This window comes from Myotis myotis, unplaced genomic scaffold (genome assembly GCF_014108235.1).
Source record: "Myotis myotis isolate mMyoMyo1 unplaced genomic scaffold, mMyoMyo1.p scaffold_m19_p_22, whole genome shotgun sequence".
Taxonomy (NCBI): Eukaryota; Metazoa; Chordata; class Mammalia; order Chiroptera; family Vespertilionidae; genus Myotis; species Myotis myotis.
In genome coordinates this window covers 8,048,486-8,069,659 of record NW_023416327.1, presented here as the reverse complement: position 1 = coordinate 8,069,659, position 21,174 = coordinate 8,048,486, and the positions used below count along the sequence as shown (strand labels likewise).

The 21,174-nt window shown below is 42.8% G+C and overlaps 1 protein-coding gene and 1 long non-coding RNA gene across 14 annotated transcripts in view; one reads left to right on the top strand and one right to left on the bottom strand.

Annotated features, from left to right (window-relative positions):
• Positions 1-19,864, bottom strand: part of LOC118679067 (hippocampus abundant transcript-like protein 2) — a 47,560-nt gene extending 27,696 nt beyond the window's left edge. The window contains exons 1-5 of one of the 13 annotated variants that reach the window (XR_004975110.1): positions 13,825-14,471; positions 10,649-10,792; positions 8,575-8,750; positions 5,392-5,487; positions 1,237-1,659 (exon numbers count right to left, since the gene is read on the bottom strand). Coding sequence is in view for 1 of the 13 variants with exons in the window: in XM_036355414.1 (XP_036211307.1) it covers positions 5,392-5,487; positions 19,629-19,673 (141 nt within the window). In the remaining 12 variants the exon portion in view is untranslated. Of the gene's footprint in view, positions 1-1,225; positions 1,660-3,900; positions 3,922-5,391; positions 5,505-8,574; positions 8,751-10,648; positions 10,793-13,252; positions 13,275-13,824; positions 14,541-19,628 lie in introns of those variants that run through there. The other 12 variants (XR_004975112.1, XR_004975114.1, XR_004975109.1 and 9 more) reach the window with 12 other exon arrangements.
• The window catches only part of LOC118679070, a 40,593-nt gene that overhangs the window by 2,021 nt on the left and 17,398 nt on the right, over positions 1-21,174 (top strand). Inside the window, exon 2 of the long non-coding RNA XR_004975116.1 lies at positions 18,328-18,533. This is a non-coding gene — a long non-coding RNA (uncharacterized LOC118679070). The remainder of the gene's footprint in view (positions 1-18,327; positions 18,534-21,174) is intronic.

Sequence of the window (21,174 nt, the reverse complement as noted above, 5' to 3'; positions counted from 1 at the left end):
GCTTAATAATTTAATTTGTCACACACATCACAAAAATGTGGTGAAATGGCAAAACAAGAAATCAGTATATTTTTAAAAGTGCTTCTCTGATCCAGGGAGTGACAGTGTCTCTCAATCTCCCATTTTCCCTTCTACACTCTGTCAGATCAAGGCTGAGAGCTTTGAGATATTTCTCAAACTCTCTTGACAACAGGTTTTCTCACAGCTTCTGCCACTGGGGGGAGTGCTGGTGAACACTCAAAACTTCAGGTTACCCCCATGCTGTCAAAGGGGCAGCAGTGCTGATCCGCTGCCCCCAGCTCTGTCTTCACAGTCCTGACCCCTTATGTCCCCTAAAACAATTCTACACTCAAAATGATCCAAACATGCATTCACTGATGCAGGTACTGCTATCTAGGAATAAGAGATAACCTTTTTAATTTGGTAAAACTATAACCATGAATGGATGACAGTCCTTGCTTCCTAATTTCTGGCGGTCTGAGTGACCATTTCTGGGTAACAGCCATAATGTAGGCAGTTCCTCTGAAGATTTTTCTATCTATGCTTTTTAAAACTTTTCTAATTTTCTCTATTAAAAAAAGAGAGAAGGAAACAGTAAAATCTTATAGGAGGAATAAGTAAAAGAAGTCAATAATTGTTTTTAAAGCTAATGACTAAACCTCCATAAAATAAAGCATCTGTAAAGAAAACAGCAATATTCAAACTTTTTATGATAGTCAAAGAAATTAAAGATATAAATAAACTGAACTACAAAAGGTAACTGTTAACATAATAAAGTAAACCTAATTATAAGTACTAGAGGCCCGGTGCATGAAATTCGTGCACTGGGGGGGGGGGGAGGAGATTGTCCCTCAGCTCAGCCTGCACCCTCTCCAATCTGGGACCCCTCGGGGGATGTCTGACTGCCAGTTTAGGCCCGATCCCTAAATTGGCAGTCGGATATCACTCTCACAATCTGGGACTGCTGGCTCCCAACCGTTCACCTGCCTGCCTACCTGATTGCCCCTAACTGCTTCTGCCTGCCAGTCTGATCACCCCCTAACTACTCCCCTGCCAGCCTGATTGATGCCTAACTGCTCCCCTGCTGGCCCGATCATCCCCAACTGCCCTCCCCTGCCAGCCCGGTCACCCCCAACTGCCCTCCCCTGCCAGCCTGGTCACCCCTAACTGCCCTCCCCTGCCAGCCATCTTGTGGCTGTGGGAGCTGCCATCTTTGAGTGGCAGTCAATTAGCATATTCCCTCCTTATTGGCTGTGGGCACCACCATTTTTGAGGGTGGGGCAGTCAATTAATATATTTCCTCCTTATTGGGTGTGGGCACTACTATCTTTGAGGTTGGGGCAGCAATTAGTATATTCCCTCCTTATAGGCTGTGGGAACAACCAACTTTGCGATGGAATGAGGGTCAATTAGCATATTCTCTCTTTATTAGATAGGATATAAATATCTCAGATAAGATCAAAGTTTTCATTTTTTTAAACACTTTTCACACTAAGAAACTCAGGGATCCCTGGCTGGTGTGGTTGGTTGTTGAGCGTCATCCTGGGCTGGCTTGATTCCTAGTCAGGGCACACATCCAGGTTGTGCATTCTATCCCCAGCAGAGGGCAGGATGCAGCCAAATAGATTCACCGCTGTTTGTCTATCTCCTTTCCTCTTTCTAAAATCAATTAAAGCATATTAAGAAATAAAAACTCAAGGAAGATATCACCTTTATTCTTGGGAAGGACTATTGTAAACATAAAAGTTTTATTTTTATCAGTTTAAAAACATAACTTTAGAAAACCTGGAGAAATGAATTTCCTGTACAATGAAGCTGTACAATATCTGCATGTAAGCATATGTGGTTGGGCAAAAGTAGATTTACAGTTGTTCATATGGAAAATACAATATAGTAGGACCTCAGTTCTCGAACTTAATTTGTTCCAGAAGGATGTTCGGGAAGATCTGCTTGAAAACCGAATCATTTTTCTCCATTAGAAATAATGTAGATTGGATTAATTTGTTCCAGACCCCCAAATGATTGTTTTAAACTTTCTTACATAAGTACATATCTAATGTACTGTTTAATCTGTAAACAAACACTTCTTTTCTTAAATTTATCGAACCACCTCCTACTGGCCTTAAACTTTCAGCCCTCACTATAGCATGCAGCATATTCCTTGCTGTCACAGGCTGACTGCTTTTCATTCATCCAAATCAACAGCAGTCTTCCAACCTCTTCAACTGCCTGTGATCATTGTTGTTTTCACACCATTAGAAATACCAGCATTCTTGATGACCTCTTTTATGCTTTAACATTGTGGTATTCATCCATTTTGCCAGCAAAAACCCCACAAATATTCACAGCACAGTTTACTGAGATGTTAGTGGGTAAACTGACTCATAGTAGCCCATTCTCTCCTTTGTTTGGAAAAACATCTACAGTTGAAAGGGTTAATAAAGGTTACAAAATGAGCTCCTGGAATCTTACTCTCAGAGCTGAGGAGCTACAGCCATGGTCAGCGGGCTGTAGATTTGATCCCCAGCCTAGTCAGGGCTCCTACAGGAGGCAACCAATTGATATGCTTCTCTTACATTGATGTTTCTTTCTTTCTCTCTCTCTCTCTCTCTCTCTCTCTCTCTCTCTCTCTCTCTCTCTCTTTTCTCTTTCTCTTTCTCTCTCTCTCCCCACCTCCCTCCCTCCCACCACTCTCTCTCTGAAAATCAATGGAAAAAACTGGTGAGGATTAAAAAAAGAAAAGAAAAAGAAAAAAGCTGCTATTGGTCGCCAAGGTCACAATCACAAGCATAGTTATCTGAAGTGGGACTTCTAAGTGAAATACTTGAAGAATTGAATGGTGTAAGATTCATTAAAAAAGGATAGTACGCTAGGTCACTCATGGCTGCCAATGGCATGAAGCCCTACACATGATAAACAACTTCGGTACTACAGGAGTTCCCAGACACCCAAACTTTCATAAATCAAGAGCTCCTATAAGCAGCACGTGATTCAATTCTAAGGAACAGGACTTTCCATCAGGGCTGGAGAACAACACCCTTGCTACCAGAGGTGTCTACACCAGAGGTGGAAAATTAGCAAAGTAATTCTATTTGACTCACTGTATTTTTCATAGTGAGTTAGCTGTCAATCTGCAAATTTCAAGAAATTTCACCAAACTTTATATGACTTTCTAGCATTTCATAGAAAGTCACTGAAGATTTCAAAACATGGGGCTTGAACTGCCATGTTGACTGGCTGAGTGGCAGACAGTGGCTGTGCAGTAGAAGGAACATATATTCCAATTGCCAACACTTGTCACATTTACTTCCTCGCCTAGCCCCACAAGACATGTTTTCACAATCCCTGATCTATCCCATTTGTAAATAAAGTTCAACAAAAATATTGAGGAAAACCACCATTTAAAGATGTAAAAACTATTTTTAGCAACATCAAGAGCTTAGAAAATAATAAGCACATCCACTAACTCAGCAACACTTCTAGGACAACACAGAGCGACAAAGTGATACTAGCAACTCTGCTCCTCACAAACAAATGTCCATTTTAACCAAATCCTTGCAAGCAGCAGAACTGCTTGAAAACTGCAAAGTGACAGGAGAGCAGCATTTTAGCTGCCTTATAAGACTGCATTCCAGGAACTACAGGGATATAGAAAATCTAGGAAAATTATTTGCTTTGGGCAACAAGGAAGGCGCATCAGTCCCTGGGGCATATTAAAATTTACTTGTTTAATTAAAATTAAAAGGGGTCTAGGGTCAAAAAGGCCCAAGGATTTTAAAGTTTAGAAGGAAGTTGCAGAATTTCTGACGGGTATCAAAAACATTAAAGTACTCTTCAATTCAATTTAAATGTTTACCCAATAACGAATGATTACAGGATTACGTCCATATTGACTATAAGCAACTTTGCAACCTAGAAAAGCTGGGAGGAAAAAGAAATAAAGAACTAGGGCAAAAAATCAAATAACACAGTTTCTTAAAATGAGTGGCCTGATGTGTCTGTATTTATGCTAAAAATATATGTTGAAAAAATAATCACTTAAGGACATAAATATGTATACCTACAACATATATATATTTGTTCAAAGAAAAATACCAGCTGTGTCCCAGGCAACCCTAGTCACTAGGGTCACAGTGATGAGCACAGCAGGCAAATCTCATGAAACTAAAATGGGGACTACTTATTTTCCCAGTACCTTCTGGAGGAAAGCATTATGAAGAAACAAGTAGTAAAATGAGAACGAATAAAACAGAGGATTAAAAACACAATTTTTAAAATTGATTGTTTCATCCATGTTGTAATTTTATTTAATCATATTGTATTTTAAATGTGCCACAAGAATTAAAATCTTGAAAGTATATAGTGAAGTCTCATGTAAAGCTAATAGCCACCCTCTAAATTTCTGTATTTCCTAAACCTACTTGGGAAACAAAGTTTAGTTGTATACAAAGGGATTCCTTGAGTAAGACAAAATGATGACTGGGAAGAGTTAATTTCCAATGATTTTTAAAGAACAATTTACCCTGGCCTGTTTGGCCCAGAGGATAGAACGTCACCCTGTGGACTGAGGGGTCCTGGGTTTGATTCCGGTCTGGGGCTCCTGCCCAGGTTGTGGGCTTGATCCCCAGAGGGGGGCGTGCAGGAGGCAGCCGATCAATGATTCTCTCTCATCATTAATGTTTCTATCTGTTCTCCCTCTCTCTCTCTCTCTCTGAAATCAATAGAAATATATATATTTTTTAAAAGAACGATTTAAGACAACTGTAATTTAAGGCCAATTTCAAAATATCTTTATTAAAATTAAGTGTTAAAAAGTTACTAGGCACCTAAAATCTGTACCCCAATCTTTACTTAATATCTCTCTTCCATCTAACCACACATCAAACATCTAAGTTCTTTCTAAGAAATTCAATACAGCCTCTGCTAAGATATGACTGTAGGTAAGCTACCCAAAATGGAAATGTTAATATTCTCACAATCATCACTTTCATTGTTACAAGGTACTTACCAATCTCCTGTTTTTTATGTTCTTAAGTAAAAGGCCATCACATCCATATAAAGTAATTCATAATGTTCAACAAAGCTTTATGATAATTCCCTCTACGACATCTTAATGATCTTTTTAAGTATATAGAGCTTATTCATTATGAACCAGGACTCTGGTGGAGTGCGAGTATCCTGCTACTCAGGACTACTTAATGAGCAGCCCAAGTGTTCTGCTGCAGGTGGTTCCATCTGGCACACCATAAACAACCCAATGGAATAAGCAGTCTTTAAATTGCTGTCAAGATCTACTCTCAAACACATATTTAGACATATGGTCCTGTGAACATATGCTTAAACATTTCTCTTTTGCTTGTATAAATGAGGACCCAGTTCAGCAATACTTACAGTTAGCATTGGAGTTGTCAACAGGCCCCAAGCAAAAAATTCAAGGAAGATTACAATTGCAGCATGGTACACACGTGGTCGGCCAAAGCCTTCTTGCTAAAAAAGGAAGAAAGCTATTATAAAAAAGAGTAAAGAAAACTTTAAAATCCATTATCCTAAAATGGCATCTAACATATACACACACACACACACACTATAAATTTAAAACCTAGCCTATATAATAAAAGGCTAATATGCAAATCGACCGAACGGCGGAATGACTGGTCGCTATGACACGCACTGACCCTCAGGGGGCAGATGCTCAACGCAGGAGCCGTCCCCTGTGGGTCAGTGCACTGCCACAGGGGGAGTGCCGCTCAGCCAGAAGCTGGTAAACACAGTGCCATTGTAGCAGCTTTAACGACCCCTCGGGGGATGTCCGACTGCTGGCTTAGGCCAGGGTCCCGGCCTGCGAGAGGGCGCAGGCCAGGCTGAGGGACCTCCACATCCCCCCAGTGCACGAATGTCATGCACCAGGCCTCTAGTCTTTAAGATAAAACTTCATTGTGCAGTATCTCTGATTCTTTCATCTTCCCTAATTATTGAAAGTACCATGATTATAGACTTTCTACTCATCCCATCAATACAAATCACTGGAGCTTTGGTAAAAAATCAACTGATTCTTCAAGAGACTGAGGATCCATGACCTCACTATTCTGTCTTTTTAAAAAAATAAGCATTTATTGTTCAGATTATTAGTTGTTCCTCTTTTTCCCCCATAGCTCCCCTCCACCCAGTTCCTACTCCACCCTCTGCCCTTACCCTCCCACTGTCCTCATCCACAGGTGTACGATTTTTGTCCAGTCTCTTACCACACCCCTTTCCCCAAGAATTGTCAGTCCACTCCCTTTCTATGCCCCTGATTCTATTATATTCACCAGTTTACTCTGTTCATCAGATTTTTTATTCACTTGAATTTTAGATTCACTTGTTGATAGATACGTATTTGTTGTTCATAATTTTTATCTTTACCTTTTTCTTCTTCTTCCTCTTCTTAAAGAATGCGTTTCAGCATTTCATATAATACTGGTCTGATGGTGATGAACTCCTTTAGCTTTTTCTTATCAGTGAAGCTCTTCATCTGACCTTCAATTCTGAATGACAGCTTTGCTGGATAAAGTAATCTTGGTTGTAGGTTCTTGCTATTCATCACTTTGAATATTTCTGGCCACTCCCTTCTGGCCTGCATAGTTTTTGTTGAGAAATCAGCTGACAATCGTATGGGTACTCCCTTGTAGGTAACTGACTTTTTTTCTCTTGCTGCTTTTAAGATTCTCTTTGTCTTTTGCCCTTGGCATTTTAATTATGATGTGTCTTGGTGTGGTCTTCTTTGGATTCCTTTTGTTTCGTGTTCTCTGCACTTCCTGGACTTGTAAGTCTATTTCTTTCATCAGTTAGGGGGTTTTCTGTCATTATTTCTTCAAACAGGTTTTCAATATCTTGTTCTCTCTCTTCTCCTGGCACCCCGATAATTCGGATGTTGGTATGCCAGAAGTTGTCCCAGAGGCTCCTTACACTATCTAGATATTTTTGGATTCTTTTTCTTTTTGCTTTTCCGGTTGGGTGATTTTTGCTTCTTCGTATTTCAAATCTTTGACTTGATTCTTGGGATCCTCTTGTCTGCTATTGGATTTCTGTACATTATTCTTTATTTCAGTCAGTGTATGCTTAATTTCTAGTTGGTCCTTTTTCATATCCTTGAGGGTCTCACTAAGTTTATCGGTGGTTTCTAGAAAATTCTTGAAAAATCTTATAACCGTGGTTTTGAACTCTATATCCAGTAGTTTGCTTTCCTCCATTTGTCATTTGTGATCTGTTGCTTTGTCTCCGCATTCTGGCTGCTTCCCTGTGTTGATAGAGTGCCTTTCTGTGCTAGGTGTCCTATAGGGCTCAGTGGCCCAGCCTCCCCAATTACCTGAGGTGGACACTCTTGATGCACCCCTTTGTAGGCTGTGTGCACAGTCTTGTTGTAGTTAAGCGTTGATTATTGTAGGTATCACTGGGAGGAATTGACCTCCGGGCCAACTGTCTGTGAGAATCAGCTGTGTCTACAGTGGGAGAATTTCTGTGCTGAAGACACCGTTCTGGGGCAATACTTGCTTCAGTCGGGCTTTGGTGCTCACTGAGTCTGCCCCCTGAGTGTGTCCCTTATGGATCTGAGGAGTTGTAATTGGATGGTCCCACTCTGACCACTGGGTACACTGACACCTGGATCTCTAAGGAGGTGCTATTTTAGCCTCTGCCTGAGGCTACCCAGCAGGAGCTAGGGAGAGATCTGCAGATTCCTCTTCCTTGTTTGGGGTTTGGAGATGCCCAGGTGAGGCCCAGCTGTGAAGCAATGCAAGCTTCTGTGGGGCCTTGGGCCTTCTTTTGGATATTCTGGGTCTCTCTGACCCAGCTGCAGTATGTTAGGTAATTTTAGATCTCAAAGTGACAGCCCATTCATATGCAAAAGCCTCTGCTAGCAACTTCGGTGGGGCAGTGTCTCAGGGAATCAACTGGGCAGAGCAAACAGCTATGGCTGATCCTCAGCCCTGCCCTAAGTGGCCCCCAGATCTCAGTGTCCCGTCTCAGTGTCCCGGTAATCGCTGCAAGCACCTCTGAGAGAAAGCCACCCTCGAGTTCCGCCCAATGCGAGACAGTCCAGTTTCTCCCCCTAAGAGTCCTGGGTCCCCAGAGACTTCCCAGAACTGGAGTTCAGAGCAGTCGGGAGCTTGTAACTCCCTCCCGATTGAAAAAGACACTGGCGTCCTCCGTTGCCGGCCCTTTCCACACGTGCGCCTCCATACCTCTGCACTTTCCTTCCACACCTCCTCTGAGTCTCAGTGTGCTTTTCTCTTTCCTTCTAGTTGTAGAATTTCCACTCAGCCAGCCTTCCTGTGGTTCTGGATGATGTCTGTTTTGTCTTTTAGTTGTAGTTTTGAAGTGGTTGTGCAAGGCAGCATTTTCAGGTGTTTACCTATGTCGCCATCTTGGTTTCTTCTTAATTATGTGCTGTTTTTCAGCATCTTGGCCTCTATAGGTCTAAAGTTCCTCTAGCCACATAAGGAAACGCAGGCACTGGAGTCAATCATATGCTCAAAAGCTTCAGGGAAGTGCAGATGATGTAAATTCAGTGGTTAGGGGAAGAAACATACACCATACCTGAAAGTGTCAAAATCTTGTTTCCTGTTTCTGTTTTAAGACTGGGCCTATTCTGCTAGTTTTCTGCAGTTTGTGACTTCCTGGAGAGGAAATCTAAAACTCCTCTTAACTGAATGTTCTCTGCCTCTGTTACAACGCTTATTATCGAGATCAGGTGCTGTTAGCACTTGGTAGACCTAGAAGTGAACGTACAAAAGATTCTGTAAAACCCACATGATTCCTATGTTTATATTTTCAAGTCTTCAAAAGGTAAAATTACAGCCCTAACCAGTTTGTCTCAGTGAATAGATCATCGGCCTGCAGACTGAGGGGTCCCAGGTTCGATTCCAGTCAAGGGCATGTACCTTGGTTGCAGGCACATCCCCAGTGGGGAGTGTGCAGGAGGCAGCTAAATCGATGTTTCGCTCTCTTCGATGTTTCTAACTCTCTATCCCTCTTCCTTCCCCGCTGTAAAAAATTCAATGAAGTATATTTTTAAAAAAATTTTTTGAAAAGGTAAAATTACGTATGTATTATTTAACTAGAATCTAATCATAACAAAAGATCAGACAAATCCAGACTGTGGGACATTCAACAAGGCAACTGGCCTATTCTTAAAAATCTCAATGTTATAAAAGACAGAAGTAAAGGAAGAAAGACCACAGTCACAACAACCAAACTAAAGTCATTTTTCTGGTCTTTTAAACAGCAAAACCTAGAATGTAGAAAAAATTTGAAAGAAATAGACCAGTTTCTTTCAACAAAGAAATGGTATAAAGAAAAGAAAAAAGGAGGGAGAACTATGTTAGTATATAGATTAAAATAAATTTAAAAAATATGTGGACTTTGAGTTTTGATTTAAATAAACTGGAAAAAAAGAGACAATTTTAAGTCAATCATGGAAATTTTAAACTGCACTGGTATTAGATGATAACAAAAGTAGGAGATAGGGTGGCAAAAGGATATATTTTTATTTTATTTTATTTTTAAGGATATATTTTTAAAAGTAAATAGCCTATTTGCTTTTACTGATAATTTCATAATTACTTGGTTGAAAATTCTGATAGTCACTCACTGTATACAGCAAAGCAAATGCTTCCAAACAGTCAAACAGCGTGAATGTCAATAAATAGTCTACAGCTCTTGAATCATTTGTTTTATTTATCAAGAATCTCAAGCCCTAACCCGGTTTGGCTCAGTGGATAGAGAGTCAGCCTGCGGACTAAAGGTCCCAGGTTTGATTCCAGTCAAGGGCATGCACCTTGACTGTGGGAACATCCCCAGTAGGGAGTGTGCAGGAGGCATGTTTCTCTCTCATTGATGTTTCTAACTCTCTATCCCTCTCCCTTCCTCTCTGTAAAAAAAAAATCAATAAAATATATATTAAAAAAAAAAAGAATCTCAAAAAACTCCAAAAAACAGCTACAAGTAGGAAGCACAGGAAGACTACTCTTTTTTTTAATTTGCAGTTTCTGTGACTTGGTGCTCTTTCCCAAACAATGAAGCTTTATTTATGGAGACCATTGGATAGAGACCATGGTGCTGCAATGCTGATTAAATATTTTTTAAGATGCACATTTTATTCTATGTGCACATTTCTTCATGCTATTATTTTTAATACCTTGCAAAAAACAAATAAACCCAGACAACCCACCTTTTTGTTCACACATTATATATTTTAAAGTAAAAATTTAAAAAATAAACAGGTCTCACATTATAAACTTTTGAACAATAATAGATACAGAGGCACAGCTGCCTCAAAGAGATTGTCAAACTGCAGCGGGAAGGCTGGGGAGGGTTGGGGGGCAGGAGGTAGGGGGGTAAGAGATCAACTAAAGGACTTGTATGCATGCATATAAGCATAACCAATGGACATAAGACACTGGGGGATAGGGGAGGCTAAGGGACTGTCTAGGGCGGGGGGGTAAAATGGACACATATACCCTTTGTAATACTTTAAGCAATAAATTAAAAATAAATAAATAAAATTTTAAAAAATGATAAAAAAAATAAAACAGGTCTCTTTTAAAATGCAAATATTACGTTATTATTCTCCTCTCTACATAAATTACTTTAATTGTACTATCATACGTACCTAACAACTAACAGTGATATATGAGAAAAATGCAACAGGCAGGCCTTGACATGGTGGGCACTTCGTGTGAGCAATCAGACAAATGGTAACAAAAGTAAATCTTCCTTACTTGCAATTATTTCTAAGTTCTTGGGGCCCAATATGCTGAGGAAAAAAGTGTCATACATTTATTTCTCCTTTAAATTATCTGAGCTAATTAGAAAGGCTTTATAAAAAATTAACCGATTATTGCCCTGGCCGGTGTGGCTCAGTAGGTTGGAGCATTGTCCCATACACCAAAAGGTTGCTGGCTCATACCAAGGTTGCAAAACTGGTCCTTAGTTGGACAGCATATGAGAGGCAACCACTCGATGTTTCTCTCTCACATCAATGTTTCCCTCTCGCTCTAAAAAAAATAATATATCAATAAATATAGTATACTTGGGTGAGGATTAAAAAAACACACAATTATTTCCAGTTGAGCCTGATCTAGTACTGCCTCTCTCAAATCAGTTCAATGTCTCCCCTCTTCATTTTGTTGCCCTTTTATAAATCATTACAGAACATCTTGAGACATTTGAAAGCAGACGATGAAAAATGAGTCGTGCCCAGTCAGCCTGGCTCAGAGGTTGAGCGGCAAACTATGAACCAGGAAGTCTTGGTTCAATTCCGGTCAGGGCACATGCCTGGGTTGCGTGCTCAGTCCCCAATAGGGGGCATGCAGGAGGCAGCCAACCAACAATTCTCATCATTGATGTTTCTGTTTCTCTCTCCTTCTACCTTTCTTGTTGATATCAATTAAAAATTTTTTTAAAATAAGTGTCATGATGTCTTCACACACTCACATTACCATCTCTCCCATAGCTGACTACTGTGGCCTTGGAGCCCTGCCTTGACTCTTTCCTGCCCCTTTGACACTACAGAGTGATCATTCTAAAATACAAATCTCATCCTGTCACGCCTGCACAAGACTACAAAAACCGGCCCAAAAATTCCTCCTATTCCTGTATACCAACATTTTGGCAACATATCTGTGCTGCCGATTCCATCAATAGGTGGAGTTATTTCTCCACTTCCTGGATTGGAGCTGGCTTAACCAACAGATGTCAGGTGAAATAACAAGGTGGACTTCTGAATCTAGACCCCTAGAAGTCTTCAATACCAAGTGGAGAAATCCCTTAGGTACAGGAGAATGAGAGCATTTTAAGCCTCCCAATTGGTGCCCCTTAGACCCAGCAGTGAACAGCCATCACCCATTGCCTGACAAAAGGAGCACGGCCATCTTAAGTCACCCACCCAACTCCAAGCCTCCAGATGACTACAGTATCTGCCATCAAAGCTAATGAAGAACCCCTGGCCGAATGTGGCCCAAACTGCTAACCCCCCCAAAGTATTGTGAAAAGCTACTAATTTGGGAGTAGTTTCTTATGTAGTAATTATTAAGTGATACAACCACCCTCCTTTTGCCCTCATGATGAGGTTTAAACTCTTAAGACTGCTTTTGTAACACGATGAGGTTCCTTTTGTAATTCTCCAATCTCATCCCTCAGTTCAAACATAACTTCATAAAATATTTGTGAGATTAAAGAATAATATTCACACAAACCATTTTTTGATATTTCATTTTAAAAATGTACTAGTTAGGTATTACAGACAGTTGTGGTCAGAAAGGGCAACAAGAATTCCTGAAAGCCCAGCTGGCGTGGCTCAGTGGTTGAGCACTGACCCATGAACCAGGAGGTCATGGTTTGATTCTGTCAGGGCACATGCCCGGGTTGCAGGCTCAGTCCCCAGGAGGAGGCATGCAGGAGGCAGCCAATCAATGATTCTTTTTCATCATTGATGTTTCTATCCTCCTCTCCATTTCTCTCTTTCTCTGAAACCAATAAAAATATACTTTAAAAAAGAATAAAAATACACATCATGGTTGGTGTTTCTCAATGGTTAGAGCATCAGCCCACACACTGAAAGGGTCGTCAAGGGCACATACCTGGGTTGCAGGTTCAATCCCTGGCCCTTGACAGGTGTGCAGGAGGCAACCAATCGATATGACTCTCTCACATCGATGTTTCTCTTTCTCTCTCTCTTCCTATCACCCTTTCTAAAAACCAATGGAAAAAATATCCTCGGGTGAGGATTAACAACATAAATAAAAATAAAATGAGTTCCCAAAAACTGGGGTCCATTTTTAAAAAAGGAAAAGAATAAAAGTACTCAACTCCAACTGAGGAGTTACTTGCTGAGCTCTATCTACTATATATCAGCTAGATGCTGGGGACAATACTAGCAACAATAGAAACTATTCCTGCTCCCATTTCATGGATGTAAAATTTAAAAGGAAATGAACACTCTGAAGGACAAGGACAGTCTATTACAAAGAATCCTGAGCTATACCCAGGCAAAACAGGGTCCTGTGACAGTGGCCACAGACACTATGCCACACACTGATCACACACATTACACTTTTGAGATAGTAACTATTAACCCCTAATTTTATAGATGACACAACTCAGATGGAGAATATACTTGTAACTTGCCTAACTCCAATGGTTAGTAACTGCCTACGCTGGTATTCCATCCAGAGTCATATACCTCCGGAGTGTGTGTTACCACTGTATTACTTACACTGCCTTTCTCTTAGCCCAAACTTCTCCCCAAATGGAATTAGCACAGATATATGGCAGGCAGCCTGGACTGCAGCAACCTGAGCAAGAGGTAAATAGGAGCGCTCCTTAAGCAAAGCAGTATACACCTTTACTCACGGACCCACCCCTTTCCCCACACTAAGGAATGTGGCCTGGCTAGTGTGTAACTGGGCAAAAGGACAATCTCTATTAACCCCCTCATCTGCTTTCTCACCATGACCTGAAAAGTTCAGATAAACTAGGGCATATGGCTTTTGTCAATCAGGTCATCTGTTGTCAGTTGGAAAAAGATAAGGTTAAAAATTACTCCCACTTGTTTCACACAGGATCCCAGTAAACATCAGTGACCTGTCAACATGGAAGCAAAAGACAGAGAGGCTGTCATACACACCAACAGAATAAAAAGTAGAGTCTACAAATAACCCATGTATGCATGTCCAGCTGATTTCGGGCAACAGCACCAAATCCATTCAGTGGGGAAAGAACAATTGCTTCAACAAAGAGGGCTGAGACAACTGAATTTCCACTTATAAAGAATAAAGCTGGACCTACCTCACACCATGTATAAAAAGTAATTCAAAATGAATGAATGACCTCAGCTAAAACCATAAAACTCCTCACAGGAAACACAGATGTAAATCTTGGATTTAGTAATGGATGCTTAGATATGACTCCAAACTATAAGCCACAAAAGAAAAAACAGATATGGGCTTCATCAAAATTACAAACTTTAACTGGACTTTACCAAAATTTAAAACTTCTATAGATCAAAGGACACAATCAACAGAATGAAAAGGCAACCTGTGGAGCTGTGGAGGAAATATTTGTAAAGCATATATCTGATGAGCTAATATCTCGAATATATTAGAAACTTCTACAACTCAACAAAAAAACACACCAAATAACCCGATTTACACAGTGTTGATGACAACATGTATCAACAACAACCTTGAGGACATCACATCTAAGTAAAATAAACTGGTCACAAAAAGACAAACAGTAAATGGCTTCACTTATATGAGGTATCTAGAGAAGTCAAACTAAGAAGCTGAAAGCAGAATGGTGGTTGTTAGGGGATTTGTGATGGAGTAAATGGGAGTGGCTATTTAATGGATATAAAGTTTCAGTTTTACAAGATAAAAAAGTTCTGGAGATTGTAAAACAATGTGAACATAATTAACACTAATGAACTACTTAAAATGGTTAAAATGGTAAATTTTGTTAAATATGGCTATTAAAATATTTCTTAAATCAACTCTATTTCCATATATTGGCAACAATTGTGAATTTAATTTTTTTAAGAACTTACATTTGTATTACATTTATATTACATGTACGATAGCACCAAAATATGAAATAGGGAGTAATCTGACAACTGTTGTGGAAGAATTACACAGTGAAACCTACAAAACACAGCTGAGAGAAATTAAAGAAGATCTAAAATAAATGGAGAGATGATGCATTCATGGATCAGAACGCTCAGTATTGTTTTTAATCTTCAGAATCAACACCATCCCAATGAAAATACCAACAGGGCCCTAGCCGGTTTGGCTCAGTGGATAGAGCATCGGCCTATGGACTGAAGGGTCCCAGGTTCGATTCCAGCCAAGGGCACATGCCCGAGTTGCGGGGTCGATCCCCAGTAGGGGGTGTGCGATGATTCTCTCTCATCATTTATGTTTCTATCTCTCTCTCCCTCTCCCTTCCTCTCTGAAATCAATGATAAATACACACACACACACACACACACACACACACACACACACTAGTGGCCCAAAGCACGAAATCGTGCACATTAAAAGGGAATTAGAGGAAATATTTTAATATTGCTATTTGCCCTTTCTCTATAATAGAAGCGTCATAGATGAAAGAAAATTAGTAAAATGTATATGAAAATCTCCCTCTTGTCAGAGTCTGGGGTGCACCACGGGACCCTGAGTCAAATCCCTGCCCATGCCTCGAAATCGCATGAGACCCAGACCCGGCTGACCTCCCCCCCCCCCCCAAGCCCTGCTGGGCAGGGGGTGCAGCCTCAGGTCCCCTCCCAAGCCCTGCCGGGGGGGGAGGGGGGACACAGCCTCAGGTCCTCCATCAAGTCCTGCCTGGGCGGGGGGCACAGCCTCAGGTCCCCGGCCCCAGCGTGGGGACAGGGGTGTGTGGCCTCAGGTCCAGGCATGATGGCATGACCACTATTTGCATATTAGCTCTTTTATTATATAGGATAAGAAAGAAAATACCAGCAGACTTTTTCTTTTTTTGGTAGAAATTCATAAGCTGATTCAATACTTATAAAATGCAAAGACCCCAAATAGCCAAAACAATTTTAAAAGAGAAGAACAAGGTCATAGAACTAACTCTTATTTGTTCTTATTATGAACTTCCAATAACAGAGACTGAATAGTATTAATGTAAAGATAAACAAATAGATAGATCAATGAAAGAGAATCCAGAATAGACTAACATTTTGACAAAGCTACAAAGGCAATTCAGTGAATAAAAACGCCTTTTCAACAAATGATACAGCAACCAGTTATCTATATGCAAAAAGAACTTCCATTATCATGCTGCACCATATAAAAAAATTAATGCACACCTCCCTTTCATAGAAAGCAATGATTAGTTGGTTCCCCTCTATTATTCAGGTTAATACATCTCTTTGCCAATATCTTTTTTAGGTAAATATACCTCTTTGCCAAACAAGGTAGAAAAAAGGCAGCAGCCAATTCCTTAGAGTAGTAGCATGGGCAGTCTTTCCCTAGAGTAGTAGCTTCTAAGAACCTGAAACCATGAAGTCAAGCTATAGGGAAATTCCAACACATTAAAATAAAACCAAGTCCTGGGACCTGTAGAAAATAGCACCTGAAGTGATACTACTAGGTGTACTGGTTAATAATGGCGGATTTTGTACTCAAAGAAAACACGATAATTTCAAGAGAAACATGAAAAGTGCTTTATTCAAAGTAATGTCCATCGCTAGCTACACATTTACCCTATCTTTAGGTAATTTGTGGATACCGTCCCAATAGAACTTTTCTTGTTTTGAGGCAAAGCATTCAGAGACCAATTTTCTACTTTTTCGTACGTTTTGAAGTGCTGCTCAGAAAGTGGGTGTGCCATCAATCAGAACAAATGGTAACCTGAAGGAGCAAGGTCTGGTGAATACGGCGGGTGGGTTAATTCTTCCCAGGCAAGATCTTTTAACGTGTCTTTAACTGGTTTTGAGGTGTGTGATGGTGCATTATCATGAAGCAAAATTACTTTGCCGTGTCTTCTGGCACATTCTGGTCGTTTCACGATCAAAGCGTGGTTCAAATTGATTATTTGTTGTCGGTAGCGATCAGTATTAACCGTTTCACCTGGTTTTAGAAGCTCATAATACACCACACCTTCCTGATCCCACCGAACGCAGAGCATTGTCTTCTTTCCCAAGCGATTTGGCCTTGCAGTCGATGTTGATGGTTGACCTGGATCAACCCATGATTTTGTGTGTTTGGGACTCTCAAAATAAATCCACTTTTCATCGCCAGTCACAACTCAATGCAAAAAAGACTTTCTTTTGTGCCATTGAAGCTACATTTTACTGATGACTTTTTGGTTTTCCATTTGTCTTTCGTTCAGTTGATGTTGGCACCTATTTTCCTTCCTTTAAAACAGGGGTTCTCAAACTGCGGCCCGCGGGCCACATGCGGCCCGCCGAAAACATTTATCTGGCCCGCCGGGTGTTTTTGCCGCCGCTGTGTGCATAGGAATTTGTTCACAGTTTTTTTTAAAACTATAGTCCGGCCCTCCAACGGTCTGAGGGACAGTGAACTGGCCCCGTTTAAAAAGTTTGAGGACCCCTGCTTTAAAACCTTTCCCAGTGCTTGTAAATGACCGGAAATTGTTTGCTGAACAACGTTTAATCTTTCTGCAAGTTGTTTTTGAGTTTGACACGCATCTTCATCCAATAATGCTTGTAATTGTTGGTCTTCAAACTTTTTCGTTTGACCTGGACGTTCTTTGTCTTTCACATCAAAATCATCACTTTTAAAGCGTTTAAACCAGCGCTCACAAGTATCTTGAGATGGAGCCTGTTCACCATAAGCTTCCCAAAGTATTCAGCAGCACTTTTCTTCAAAATGTTACAATGAATTAAAACTTCCCACAAATGCTCTTTTTTTGGCATGAAAAATTTGACATTTTTAAGCGTAAAAGTATCTATAATGTTAATACCTTCAGCAAATTTGACAATGAAGTTTTGAAGCTTGCTGTCAATACAACAAAATAGCATACATATCAAATCGCATTTATATAAACATATGTGTAACTCCATCTATTGAAAAACATCCGCATTTCTAACTGGTACACCTAGTAAACAGAAACTGCAAGCAGGGAAGACGCATAATTTGGAGGCACTGGCATATGACATGAACATATCTGACTAAAGGCATTCACTGCTTTCTCAGCCACCACACATTCCAAAAAGCACCAGTGCCACCTGCCCAGGCCAGCTTTCTCACTAACTCACCAAGCACCAAGGAAACTCATTTCCTGTATTTGTTGCAATTTATTAATACATAGTGACTTTATGCACCTTCAGAGAAAAGGAAAGCCTGGACGGGAACATCTACTTGTGGCCAAGTAACCTTCAGGATTCAGAGAAGGAATATGGGAATAAATTGTCTAGGTTTCTTTAAGTAAACATTCCTTAAAAGTTCCTACTCTAAGCACATAATGAACAATTTTAATTTTTAGAGTGGGTTCTAGTTCCTGTATTGATTAGTAAATGAGAGAACTGAATACTCTTATTAATCAGGGAACCCTTAAACATTCTGACCAATCATTTATGCCAAACATATTGAGAAATAAGAAAAATAACAGCTAATATTTACGGAAGACTCACTAGGTGCCAGGTGGTGGTACCCTCACAATCCTCTGAGGGAAATATTACTATTAATTCGGAGAGGTGGTGTGTAACTTGCCCCAAGTTACAGTTACGGTGGGAACTGGGATTCCAAGCAAGCTCATCGAATCCCATGCTAAGTGCTCCACCCGCAGATTATCTTTCTATCCCAGGGAACCACGAGCAGCACTGCGGAGAGCCGTAATGGTGTTTGCAGGCGAGACCACACCGATGCACACTGTGGAAGGCAAGCTGGCGGTGAGGTACGCGAGAGTCAAAATCCAGGTCAGAAGTGCTGAGGCCGGAGCCACAGGCAGGAGAGGAAGATACCACCTCGTCTTCACCTGGGAGCTGACTCGGCAACGTGCTGAATGTGCAGGTGCGAGACAATGAAAGTTAGGCCCTAGATTACTAGCTGGCCACCAGTTCGTAATTACTGTCCATCAACTCAAAAAAGCAGGAGGAGCTGGCAGCTTGGTTTTGTAGGGGCAGAAAGGTAACCAGCCTTTTAAAAAAATATATTTTATTGATTTTTTACAGAGAGGAAGGGAGAGGGACAGAGAGTTAGAAACATCGATGAGAGAGAAACATCGATCAGCCGCCTGCTGCACACCCCCCACTGGGGATGTGCCCGCAACCAGGGTACATGCCCTTGACCGGAATCGAACCCGGGACCTTTCAGTCCGCAGGCCGACGCTCTAGCTCTATCCGCTGAGCCAAACCGGTCAGGGCGAACCAGCCTGCTTTTAACATAACCAGAAAAAGGAAGAAAAAACAACTCAATAGGTCCCTCCCCTGTCACGATAAATGTCCGACAATCCAGAAATCCTGCGTTTGAATGAGGACCCCCTCTCGCTCTCCCGCCTTTTCAAAGCTAATTCCCCGTGGGCACTCGCCGGCTATTCACGGATTAGGCGCCGGCCAGGCCGACGGGCCGCCGCTGCCCGCGGTCCCGGCAGAACCGGGACCAGAAACCCGCTCCGCCGCCGTCCACGTAGGACGCTCCCCCTGCGCCTCCTCCCAGTCCCACGAATGGGGCGCGCACCCCCATATGCAAGCACTTGCCATTCCTTAAAAGCAAACGTAGACATGCGAGTTAAAAATGTGAAGTCTACTACGTATCTTTAATTGTCCCGAAATTTCCACTTTTCATTGGAAAAACGTTTCCTTGGTGTGAGTTCCTGTTCGTCCTAAGGTTTCTCTTTCCTAAGTGGACGGGAGCGGGGCGGAGGGGCGGGAAGGAAAGGGCTGTGAGACACCGGCGTCGCGCGGCTCCCGGCTCAGGCCCGGCCGGCCCGGCGGCTGCAGAGGCGCACGAACCTCCCGCCGAGCCGAGCCGGGACCGCAGCCCCCCGCCCCCACGGGCTGCCCGGACCGCGCCGCGAACCTGGGCCGACACCCCTGAACGGGAAACTCAGCAAGAGCCCGACCCTCCGCAGGCGGCCGGCCCCACGCTCCCCCCGCGCCCGCTCACCCCGCATCCGCCGGCGGCCCGCGCGCCCGCGCGCTCCTCGGCCATGGCTCCCGCCTCGGGCTCCCCGCTCAGGCCGCGCCGGCTCCCGCTCCCGGCGCCCCGGCAGGACTGCGCCGCCCGCCCGCGCCCTCATGGGCTCCGAGCTGGTGCCTGCGGGCCGGCGGCCCAGGCGGAGGCGGCGGAGGAGGTCTGACGCCCCGCGCCCGCGCCCCGCCCCCCGTCTCCCGGCGCGCGGAAGTGCGTCATCACCGGGGCCGGGCTTCTTCCGGAGGTGGGTGGAGCAGGCGGGCGCGGACGGGGGCGGGGATGGGGGGACCGCTCTGGAGACAGCCGGGCCCGAGCCCCTGGCAGCCCGGCCGCCGGAGGTGGTGCCGGGCCGCACCCCGCGTCTGTGAACCGGGGTTCGGGGACGTGGCGGCCCCTTGGCCGAGCGCTAAGCTGCCGACTCGGGGACCTCAGAGCTCTGAAGTGACCACGAAAGGTGGTCTGAAAACCTTTAATAAGAGCAGTTTATAGTGGGTAGCCATGTCCTGGCTGACCAAGGCCAAGTTTCAGTCTTGACTGAGCTTACTGTCTTTTTGCATCTAAGACAACACCCTGTGCAACGTCAGGGTCAGGGTCACCCCCCTCGCGTCCAGGCCCTCAGGGCGCAGCCACGTGCCTGGGCGCAGGGGCGCAGTGCCCTCCTTACGGTGTTAATTGTCAGCTGCCAGCTGCCCTGCACCCACCTGCCTAAAAGCAGCCTGTCTGTCACTTTACTTTCCACCCAGTCCCACAGGCTTCCCTGCGTTGCTTTCTCCCAACCTTCAGTGGTTCTCAACCTTCCTAATGCCCCTTCCTAATACAGTTCCTCATGTTGTGACCCAACCATAACATTATTTTCGTTGCTACTTCATAACTGTAATGTTGCTACTGTTATGAATTGTAATGTAAGTATCTGATATGCAGGATATATTTTCATTGTGACAAATTGAACATAATTAAAGCATAGTGATTAATCACAAAAACAATATGAAATTATATATGTGTTTTCCGACGGTCGCGACCCACAGGTTGAGAACCGCGGTATGGATCTCCTGAAACCCACCCGTGTCTCCTCCTTTGATGGTGATGTATAAAAATAGGTGAAAGATGCATTCTCCGGGTGTTATCCCAATGCGTTAAAATGCTGCTGCGTCCCGGCAGCTATCGACAGTTTGGCTCAAATAAACTCAGATGCTCTTCACAGGTGTGAAGGTTGGCAGTGGCCCTGTAGGAAGCCAGTGACGCTGGTCCTGGGTGGTCTGAAGCAGTCAGTGCCTGACAGGGTAGTGGGGCACTGACCTCGGTCCTCTTAGATGGCGTCGCCGTGAAAACCATTCAAACTGTAGAGAATTTTTATGAGTTTATTTGCGGCAAACTGGCCACAATGACGAGGAAGCAGTCTTAGCAGATGGAGAACATGCTCCGGAGAACGGCAGTTTTGCACCTTATTTTATACATTCCAATCAAAGAGGAGGCTTACGTGGGCTACATGACAGCCATGGCTGCCTTCGCAGCCAGACGC